Here is a 12,064-nt window from a genome sequence, read left to right as displayed (position 1 = left end):
ATTTTTGACTTCCATTCGATATTTTTTTTAAACGTCCAATGAATATTGTACATCTCGCTCTCTCGCGGACGGCCGCTTCAATACATGCTTATCGCTCATTTTTAATCATTAAAAATAATAGTTAGTAATAAAATAATGACAAAAATTTCTTTAAGCTATTGCAGGGGGGGCTTTAAGGTTTGAGTTGGTCACTTGGCTTTCATAATAATAATTTTTAATCGAGTTATTAAGCCTTGAAAATGGCCATTTTCGCGTTTTTTAAATTTGAAATTGCATGTAACTCGACAACAGTCAATTTTATACCCGTGTTGAGCTGGCCCCCCCCACTTGCAAAAATTAAAAAACAAATAGCCCTGATTTATGAGCTATTTATGAGCTCTCATATTCCGCAAACTAAAAATTTTGAGCTCGTTCCACTGAGCAGGAATTTAATACCCTAGTGGGGGGGGCTGAGTCAGCCCCCCCACTACTTAAAAATAGGAATATTGAATCGGTTTTTGCGGCAGAATTACGAGCTATTTATGAGCTCTTGAAATTATATAGCTTCGATTTTTGAGCTCATCCCCTTCACCCCCAAACAACCCTTTAATTGATTTAACTTAAGAGAAAGATGCTGAGAAAACTTAAAATATATCGTATTGCGGATATAATTCCTATAGCTTATATACTCTAAGAATAAACTATTAAATCAAGGGCATTTCGATTATTGAGCTACAACCCCTTCGCAAGAAAACCACCCTATCTTCCCGGCTTAAGAGAAAGTTGTACTTAAAATGCGTTAAACTAATTATTTGGCGACTACATATGTTTTAATAATTTATAAGCTTCCAAATTACGCGCATTTAGATCAGTAAATTGCAATTTATTTTGTATAGTGCAGTCACTGAAGGCAAAAATCAACGATTACCTTCAATTTCGGTGAACCTTCATCGATTTTCACGAAAATTGGTCAGTGGTTAGAGGATACGTCAAGAAACAAAGATGACATGGTACCACCTTGCGCCTTTACCCTGAGGGTGGATACCGCCCCTTCTCGGGGGTGAAAATTATTTTATAAAAAATAAAATTTATTATACAAAGTTAATAAAATAAGTCAATACTTTTTAAGTTATTAAAGATCAAAGATTTTAATTATTTGTGAAAAAAATGCATGTTTTGAAGAGGTTTTTTGTAAATCACTGAAAAACTGTAAGTTTTTACAAAAAAGTTAATAGTAGTTTAATTCGTATAGCTTATATTCTAAGAATAAACTCTAAAATCACGCGCCTTTCGATTATTGAACTACAACCCCTTCGCAAGAAAACCATCCCTTATTCCCGGCTTAAGAGAGGGTTGTACTTAAAATAATTTAAATTAATTATTTGTCGACTATATATTGTTTAATAATTTATGAGCTCGCAAAATATACGCATCTCAATTATTGAATTGCCATTTTCTTTCTATAGTGCAGTCACTGAAGGTAAAAATCAACTATGACCTTCGATTTCGGTAAATCTCCATTCATTTTCACGAAAATTGGTGAGCGGATTTTGATACTATCAAATTTTTCTGGATCTTATTTTTGATGGGTATTTCTAAGTACTTTGACAAGTATTTAGTACCTAAGTGTTATAAAATGCATCTTTTTCCCGTTATTTAAGCTTGAACCCTTAGATTTGAACAGTCGCGGAAAAAAATATACATTTAATTACCAATAACTTACTTTAAATTAACATTAAAGGTTTTTGTAAGCAATTTATTATATTTTTTATTAGCTTCAATTTTAGTGATGAAAACTTTTTTGTAAAAACTTACAGTTTTTGAGTAATTTATGAAAAATCGCTCTAAAGCATGCATTTTCTTTCCAAAAATTAAAATATTTGATCTTTAATAACTCAAAAAGTATTGATTTATTTTAATCACATTATATAACAAATTTTGCTTACAATTTGTCCCTCTCTCGATTTGTGGGGTTATTTTTAATAAAGTAATTTTCACTCCCGAGAAGGGGTGACATATACCCCAGGCTAAAACCCCAAGTTGTTATTGTCAATTCGTGAAAATAAATGGAAATTTACCGAAATCGAAGGTAATAGTTGATTTTTACCATCAGTGACTGCACTATAGAAAGAAAATGGCAATTCAATAATTGAGATGCGTATATTTTGCAAGCTAATAAATTATTAAACGATATGTAGTCGCCAAATAATCAATTTAAATTATTTTAAGAACAACTCTCTCTTAAGCCGGGAAAATGGGGTCTTTTTCTTGCGAAGGGGTTGTAGCTATATAATCGAAAGGTGCGTGATTTAAGAGTTTATTCTTAGAATATAAGCTATACGAATTAAACTACTATTAACTTTTTTGTAAAAACTTACAGTTTTTCAGTGATTTACAAAAAACATCTTTAAAACATGCATTTTTTTAACAAATAATTAAAATCTTTGATCTTTAATAACTTAAAAAGTATTGACTTATTTTATTAACTTTATATAATAAATTTTGCTTTTAATTTGTTCATTTATTGATTTGTGCAGTTATTTTTTATAAAATAATTTTCACCCCCGAGAAGGGGCGGTATCCACCCTCAGGGTAAAGGCGCAAGGTGGTACCATGTCACCTTTGTTTCTTGACGTATCCTCTAACCACTGACCAATTTTCGTGAAAATCGATGAAGGTTCACCGAACTTGAAGGTAATCGTTGATTTTTACCTTCAGTGACTGCACTATACAAAATAAATTGCAATTTACTGATCTAAATGCGCGTAATTTGGAAGCTTATAAATTATTAAATGATATGTAGTCGCCAAATAATTAGTTTAACGCATTTTAAATACAACTTTCTCTTAAGCCGGGAAGATAGGGTGGTTTTCTTGCGAAGGGGTTGTAGCTCAATAATCGAAATGCCCTTGATTTAATAGTTTATTCTTAGAGTATATAAGCTATAGGAATTATATCCGCAATACGATATATTTTAAGTTTTCTCAGCATCTTTCTCTTAAGTTAAATCAATTAAAGGGTTGTTTGGGGGTGAAGGGGATGAGCTCAAAAATCGAAACTATATAATTTCAAGAGCTCATAAATAGCTCGTAATTCTGCCGCAAAAACCGATTCAATATTCCTATTTTTAAGTAGTGGGGGGGGCTGACTCAGCCCCCCCCCCCCCCCACTAGGGTATTAAATTCCTGCTCAGTGGAACGAGCTCAAAATTCTTAGTTTGCGGAATATGAGAGCTCATAAATAGCTCATAAATCAAGGCTATTTGTTTTTTAATTTTTGCAAGTGGGGGGGGGCCAGCTCAACACGGGTCAATTTTATAGAAAAATCACAAGATACCTTTTTTGCTCAGCTTGATCCAGAGAATCTAAAACAAATTTGTCCGAAGTGAAAAAATTGATTTTTTGAATTCGTTTAAAAAATGTTTAAACAATTTTCCTACCGCGGTACTGCCTGGCACCTTGTGGATTTGTTGTAAGGACCTGTTTTTGAGTAAGTTTGTGCAAAAAAATTAATCGGAATAATTTACCTAACGGGACAAGCATACAGCGGGGACTATTTGCATTATGAGCCAAACGTAGATGATTTGTAAAATACACAAAACACAAAAAAATTAGCAGCCATCGCCAAAAAAAGTTATACGTACCTATTAAAAAACAAAAAAAAATGAGGTTATAATATGTACACTCGACCTTCGGGTCCATAAAAATAGATATTCTCTAAAAGCCTCAGCTGTGCGTGTGAATTTTTTATAATTTATAATTTAATCATTACTAACTATTCTAAATGCGAAATAAGTCACAATTTAACTAAAAAATGATTTTATTAACGTTTCGATGTCCGCCACGGACGTCGTTGCCAAAATACAAAATATTAATAAATTAAACAAAAATGTTGCTTGGTAAAAAAATCTTCTAATAATTTAATTTAATCTGACTTATTTATATAGATCGTCCCAAACCATTTTTTCAGTGCGTCACAGATTATCGAATTCTCTCTATCGCATTACAGATGGAAAATAAAATCATTTTTTAGTTAAATTGTAGCTTATTTCCCATTTAGAATAGTTAATTACAAAAATGTCACAAAGAAATAGCTTCAGAACAACATTTATAATTTAATTGCAACTTAAAAAAAAATAAAATCGAAAAATTGACATTTTGGCTGTGGGGGAGGGGGAATAGGGGAAGTGGGCTAAAATTGCGTTGAGTCCTAATTTTTTAAAATCATATAGAATATAAAAAAATAAAAAAAAAATTCAGGCTGTATCGACCTTCAAAAAAAAATTAGACCCGCAAAAATCCTTACAAAACTTTAAACAAACATGGTTTTTGGGGGGTTTAAAAGTGTTTCGCCCAATTTTTGAATATACTAATATACTCAGTTATTTCAAATTATACATAATCTATTAACAAAACCTTGAGTTGATCTATGTTGCAGTCTATAAAATGGAGAAAACCCCCAAAAACCCCCTAAAAAAACAGTTTTCCGGATTTTTCAAGATGGCGCACCTGACGGAAAAATCTGAAAAAAATCAGGGAGATAGCTTTTGATAAAATACACAAAATTAAAGAAAAATTGGACCTGTAGCTCCCTCCAAAAAAAAAGTTATAGGTTTTAAAAAAGTTAAAAAAAAATTTGAGGTTATGTACACTCGACTTAAGGGTCCATAAAAAATGGACATGTTTTTTAAAAGCCTCAGCTACACATGTGAATTTTTTGAAATTTTTAAATCAATTGCAACCCAACTAAAAAAAATTAAATCTAAAAATCTACGTTTTTGGTTGTGGGGGGAGGGGTAAGGGGGGTGGCGAGCTAAAAATCAGCGTTATCTCATTTTTTAATTGCACAGAACGTAAAAAAATTAAAAAAATTGAATTATGAGAGTGAGGGCATTTTGCCTATCTTAACGGGGGGTACCCTTTTGGTGCACTATCTCGATCATGAGCGTCATAAAAAAAAAATAATAAAAACCGCGACTTTGACCCCTTATAACTACCCTCGGCCCCCACTCTGGTTTCCGGCCGTTGGTGAAAGTCATGTACACAACTAATTCAACATAATATAACATATAACAAATATAAATAGTCTTTACAAAATGCATTTTGTTCTTAAAAATCCACAAAAAATGTTTGGTAAACCTTGACCAATAATTAGAAACACAGATGCTGCAAAATTAGTACAAAAACATTGCAAAATTACAGAATTTAGTCGATTTTTCACTTGTAAGTCGGCTGAATTTTGAGCAAGATAACTTTGTAATAGCCCAAATTAATAAAAAAATCTGCAAGCTGTAAAACTAAACCTTAATATAAATATTCTATAGACAAAATTATAACAATAAACGAAAATTTTTTATTAACAACTGCATAATATAATTTGTTTGTTTATATAGAGAATTTAATATAATTTGTATAAATATGTATACAGAAATAATAGAGAAACTTATTTCTTTGATGCCTGAAAACGGATGATCGTTTTGGCGTACTTAGTCAGTCTCAGAGACACTATGGTTTATTTTTTTAACCAAGAGGAGTGATTCAAATTTACCGCGCTGTTTTGCTTATTTGTAATTGGTCCAACCGCAGGCAAGTTTACTCCAGTTATAAAATTTTGACACTAATGACATTTTATCAAATTTTGACACTAGTGACATTTCATAGGTTAATTAAATTATATCGGCGATTTTTGTGTTTTCTGTATTATTCCCATAGAGTTATATATTAGCATAGAGAGAGTGTCATTCAGAGCGAAGTGACGACACCATCTTTTTTATTTGGATTAGTGCTGTTTCACTCTTACGCATAGTAAAGCTGCTACAGTTGTCCTCCTCTTCCGTGCCTATCTTCACACTGAATGTCATCATAGATTTTCAATACAATGTGTTAGAAAGAGATGCAGCAAACCAGTCCATGAGATCTTGTCGTCAGGAAGCGCGGAAGATAGGCTCCCTCTATGTTAATATATACCTCTATGATTATTCCTTTAATTTTTAGATTGTTATTCTACTTTTATATAAAACGCAGTTGTTTTTGGAACTCTTTATCGACGTATTAATTTAATATAATATTTATGGATTACCGTTGAGGGCCGACTAGATCAACCAAAAAAGATGTATTTGGTTATTATTCTAGTGACTTTCTTGGGTGTGAATCTGTCTTTTTAGTTTACTCCTCCTTGTTAAAAAATAAACTATAGTGGACAAGCTTTTCCATAACCCTGGATGATAGCAATTACATGACCCAGACACTAACCATTAAATTGTTGCAATTTGTTATACAGTGCGTCCATAAAGTAACGCATAAATTCATTATTTCGTAAACCGGCGATATTAAGGAAAAATCCCGAAACAGGTCGATTTTTATTTTTAAATTCCGATTTTTTGGAATATATATCATACTAGTGACGTCGTCCATCTGGGCATGATGACGTAATCGATGATTTTTTTAAATAAGAATAGGGGTCATGTGATAGCTCATTTGAAAGGGTATTCAATTTTCTATTCACTAATATAAACATTAACATATTTATGTATACAAGGTGTTCAAAAAAACATTTTTTAAATTAAAATAATTGAGACAAAAAGAAGAATGTATGTAACTTCTTTAATTCAAAATACGTTTTACTGTTGTCAGAAAACAGAAAAACAGAAAAAAAAATGTTTATTTGACAAATAAATATTGTTTTTCGTTTAAATTCAATGTTAAAGATTCCACCCACCTGTCTCTTGGCAGTTTGAACATTTCGTTTAAAAGAAAATCAATGTTTATTTGTCAAATAAAATTTTTTTCTCTTTACTGACAGTAGTAAAATGCATTTTGATTTAAAATAAATTACATATATTCTTCTTTTTGTCTCACTTATTTTAATTAAAAAAATGTTTTTTGAACACCCTGTATAAATAATTATGTTAATGTTTATATTATTGGATAGATAATTAAATGCCCTTTCAAATGAGCTATCACATGACCCTTGTTCCCATTTAAAAAAATCATCGATTACGTCATCACGCCCAGATGCATGACGTCACGAGGATCAAATATATGCCAAAAAATCGTAATTTAAAAATAAAAATCGACCTGTTTCGGGATTTTTCCTTAAAGTCGCCGGTTTACGAAATAACGAATTTATGCGTTACTTTATGGACGCACTGTATATTTGTTAAAGTATCATTTCTAGTACTTAATGTCGTTAAAAAGTGGGATATTTTATACTATATTTTCAGGTTTCCCAAATAAAAACACTGTATGTCATGTGTTCAAAACCTAGTCAGGAAATAAAATTCAGACATAAAAATATTTACTGAAAAACAAGAGTATTTTTTACTAAATTAATGTTTGTTCACTTTTATTTTAAACAAAATAGAAATTTGAAAAGTTCAGTCCTTTACGTTTTCTACTCTGGTGAACATTTTTCGAATTGGCGCTTACAGTGTTTCTACTTGGGACAGCCGCATTATCCTTGTATCTTCTTGTTAGTGCCAACGTTTTTCCCAAAACCTGCCTGTTCTCTAGGTTGCACCCTAGCGGTGTAGCGAGAAAAGACTTAAGTACATGTTAAATCAAGCATTCTACATAAATGATGCTCGATCATAGGGATATAAACATGATAGATGAAAGGTGCATACCAAAAATGAGTCGCTCAGAGCAACAGTCGCCTAACCCACGACCCACAATTTTACCAAAACGCTTTTATTACATTAAAGTAATTCTATATATCCCAACCAATGCTTGAGCCTCTCTGCATCTGAAAATACTTAAATAAGCAATAACTTTATTGCAATAAAAGCGTTTTAGTAAAATTATAGATTGTGGTTAGACCACTGTTGCTCTGAGCGCCCTCATATATCTTTTAAGTCGGAAACTGTAAAGGTCTGTGAGGCCAAAAGACCCATGTATGTATGTATAATCTACAATGTAGCAACTACTAGCCAGTTTAGACCCTTTGGTTTTTTATAAAACATTTGAAATTTTTACATAACTATATTTTACAAAAAAGTCCACATAAATAATTGAAAAATATTCTCAAAACAAAAAGTCCAAAAGGAAAAAAATCTTTTCTTAAAAGAGCGTAGGCGTAAAATTTCGCGCCTACTTGGCGCGATTTTTGCCAAATTTTTGTGTTGAATAAGAAATTGGAAATTAAAAATCACACCTAAATTTCTCTTATTTTTCACTCCTGTAACTTATTAAAATAAACATTATAGATATGTTCAGGGACTTTGAGCCCTCGGTAATAATGTAATCTTTCATTCTGCATTTAAATTTTTCAAAAATACTTATTAGTTTTTTCATAATTCGAAAAAAAAATTGAATGCATTTAAATAGCATTAGCCAAAGATTTTTTGCCTGGCCCTTAAGATGTTCATTTTATTTTCAATTGTTTTTCAGATTCAAGCTGAAACTGAACTGGTAAAAGCCACTGCTGAAGTAGCGAAGTCCATCCAAACTCTAGAAGAAAAGACAAATACTTTTGAAAAGCAAAAACTGCACGATATTAAAACTATTCTCTTAGATTTTATGTTTACGGAAATAGGGTACCACGCTAAATGTTTGGAGATTTTAACGAAAGGATATAATGATGTTCAAGCTATAAACGAAGAGACAGATTTAGAGGTTTGTTTTATAATAAATCCTGCTACATATCATTTTGGCATCGATACAGTATGTCATTACCATCAATTTGGCATCATCTTTCAAAGTGGCGTCTGTATAACGATGCCACTCTACATGACTAATAATTTTTTTCCTGTACTTCTTACAACAGGTCTGATGACCTCAATAGGTATACAGATTTGATTCCGTCTTGTTGATATTTAAGATTCTTTAAGATATCAGCTTTATTTTTTATCCCTTACTAAGTTATATAAATTTATCCCAGAAAATGTTTGTACGGTAAAATGATGGTATAGTGAAAATATTATATTATATGTTACCGGCCAAACCCGATTTCAGGACAAACTAGTTTTTGTCTTAAGCGCATTAGGATAAACTAGTATGGCCTAGGTCAACCTAGTTTGTCCTATCCCGCGTAGGCCAAACTAGTTTGTCCTAGGCCAAACTATTTTATCCTGGTATAAATACACACACTTCAGGCCAAATTAGTTTGTAGTTTATCCTGATATAATAAAGACTCACACTTCAGGATAAACTCGTACGGCCTAGTCTAAACCAATTTAGCCGAGTCGAAAGTAATTTAGCGAACATGTAAGGACTTTTACATGCGAGGAATTCCCAAATCATGTCCCAACAGGGATGGCAAAAAAAAATTATACATCGATATATTGTATCATATTATACAGTGAGCACGTAAAGGTTGGAATAAATTCATTTTTTCATGAACGGGCAATTTTGGAGATAAATCCTGAAACAGATCAATTTTTATTTTTAATTTTTGCCTTTTTGGCATGTATATCATACTATTGACGTCACCCATCTAGGCGTGATGACGTCATCGATGATTTTTTTAAACGAGAATAGGGGTCGTGTAGTAGCTCATTTTAAAGGTAATTTAATTCTCTATTCAGTAATATAAACATTAACATAATTATTTATACAGGATGTCCAAACAATTTCTTTTGAATTCAATTTATTGACATAAAAAGAAGAATGTGTGTAATTTATTTAATGTTTTCTTCTTCTTAAGGTGCCTATCTGTTCCGGATGTTGGCGATCAGCATGGCTATCCTAACTTTGCTTGCTGCTATTCTTAATAGTCCGGTTGTCGATGTATTAAACCACTTTCTCAGGTTTTGAAGTCAAGATATTCTTATTCTCCCTGGTCCTCTCTTTCCAAATACCTTGCCTTGAAGAATGAGTTGCAACAAGCCATATCTCTGTTCATTCCTCATAACATGGCCAAGATATTCTAGTTTGCGCTCTTTGATTGTGTTAATAATCTCGCATTCCTTGCCTATTCTACTTAGAACCTCAACATTAGTCACACGATCCACCCACGAAATTCTCAAAATGCGCCTGTAACAACACATCTCGAATGCCTCGAGTTTTCTCAAAGAAGCCTCGGAAAGTATCCAGGCCTCTACACCGTATAATGACGTAGAAAATACATAGCATCTGATGATAGAAATTTTGGTAGCAAGAGGTAAATCGTGGCTTCTGAAAAGAGACTTCATCATTATGAACGCTGATCTCGTTTTTCCTATGCGTTGTTTTATTTCACTTGAGTGGTCCCACTGGCTGTTTATGTTGGTACCAAGGTATGTGTAGCTGTCGACCCTGTCAATTAGTTGTTGGTTAACCAAAAGCTGTGTATTTAATATTTCGCGCTTACTGACTACCATGTACTTTGTTTTTTTCGTATTGAGATCAAGTCCGTATTCTCTACTTATATCTGATATGCGCGACATTATTCTTTTCAAACCATCTAGACTGTCTGCAAAAACTACAGCGTCGTCGGCATATCTAATGTTGTTCAGACGCACTCCGTTGACTAATACGCCTTCCTGTAGTTCTCCCAGCGCTTGCTCGAAGATCCATTCAGAGTATACATTAAACAGCACCGGGGACAGGATGCATCCTTGCCTCACTCCTCTATCTATGGAGACTGCCTGTCAATTGGTCATCCACTTTAATATTGGCAGTTTGGTTGTAATACAAATTATATATGATTCTCAAGTCTCTATCATCTACTCCCACTTCTTTCAAGATGTTTATGAGTTTATCATGTTTTACTCTATCAAACGCCTTTTCGTAGTCGATAAAACAAATATACACGTCACAGTCAACATCTCTGCATCTTTGCATAAGCACTTGGACAGCGAATAGAGCCTCTCGGGTCCTAAGACATCGCGAAATCCAAACTGCGTCCATGAGATCTGTTCTTCACATTTTTTATATATTCTGCCGTGTATCACTTTTAGAAACGTTTTGAGAAAGTGGCTCATTAGGCTAATTGTTCTGTAGTCTTCACATATTTTGGCATTTACTTTTTTGGGTAAAGTTACGAAGATCGACTTTAACCAGCTTTGGGGTATTTTTCCAGTTACGTATATTTTGTTGAATACAGTTGTTATCCATTTTATTCCTTGTTCATCCATAAGTTTTAGGAATTCTACATAAAAATGGTCAGGCCATACAGCTTTACCGTATTAATTTACCAATTATTATTTTATATAAATATCATTTTTTGGTTAAATTCAATATTAAAGCAGCCACCCACCTGCCTCTTGACAGTTTGAACATTTAGGTAATTTAGGCGAAAAACAATGATTATTTTTCAAATAAACTATTTTTTTTCCGTTTTCTGAGAGTAGTAAAATGTATTTTGAATTAAATAAATTACATACATTCTTCTTCCTATGTCAATAAATTTAATTCAAACAATTTTTTTTGGACACCCTGTAAGAATAATTATGTTAATGTTTAAATTACTAAATAGAGAATTGAATTACCTTTCAAATTAGCTATCACACGATCCCTATTCTCATTTAAAAAAATCATCGATGACGTCATCACGCCCAGATGGGTGACGTCACTAGTATGATATATATGCCAGAAAGTCGTAATTTAAAAATAAAAATTGACCTGTTTCGGGATTTTTTTCCAAAGTCGTCCATTCTCGAGAAAATTAATTTATTCCAACCTTTACGTGCCCACTGTACATCGAATGAAGATATTGATACATGCTATATAAATCAATATATTCTTGTATAATTAAATAATATAAAAAATAATAAATAAAAGAATGAGGTTTTCTCCAAAAATTAAAAGAAAAGATACACTTACGAATAAAATCGAGTACTCAAGTATATTCAAATGGGAAATAAGCCACAATTTTACCTAAAAATGATTTTATTAACGTTTCGACGCCCAAGTCGGGTGTCGTTGTCAAAATACAAAATAATACTAAATAAATAAAAATGTTGTTGCTTAGTAAAAAATTCTTCTAATAATTTATTTAATCTGACTCATTTATATCGGCAATTCAGACACGTATTATACATTTTAAAGTAGACGACTTTAAAATGATATTGCCAATATTGATGAGTTGCGTTCCTGGGACGACTTTACTAAAAGATAGTTCATTCGATTACATGAAATCAATCCCAACTCAAGAATATCCGCCACAA

General features: G+C 32.3%; 1 protein-coding gene across 1 annotated transcript in view; it reads left to right on the top strand.

Annotated features, from left to right (window-relative positions):
* LOC126890203 (CBY1-interacting BAR domain-containing protein 1) overlaps nucleotides 1-12,064 on the top strand; it is a 72,510-nt gene that overhangs the window by 53,078 nt on the left and 7,368 nt on the right. The window contains exon 3 of the mRNA XM_050659056.1: nucleotides 8,367-8,591. Coding sequence (XP_050515013.1) covers nucleotides 8,367-8,591 — 225 coding nt within the window. The remainder of the gene's footprint in view (nucleotides 1-8,366; nucleotides 8,592-12,064) is intronic.

The sequence above is a fragment of the Diabrotica virgifera genome, chromosome 8 (genome assembly GCF_917563875.1).
Source record: "Diabrotica virgifera virgifera chromosome 8, PGI_DIABVI_V3a".
Lineage (NCBI taxonomy): Eukaryota > Metazoa > Arthropoda > Insecta > Coleoptera > Chrysomelidae > Diabrotica > Diabrotica virgifera.
The sequence above is the reverse complement of the archived record's forward strand: the minus strand, read 5'-3'. Positions and strand labels throughout refer to the sequence as shown.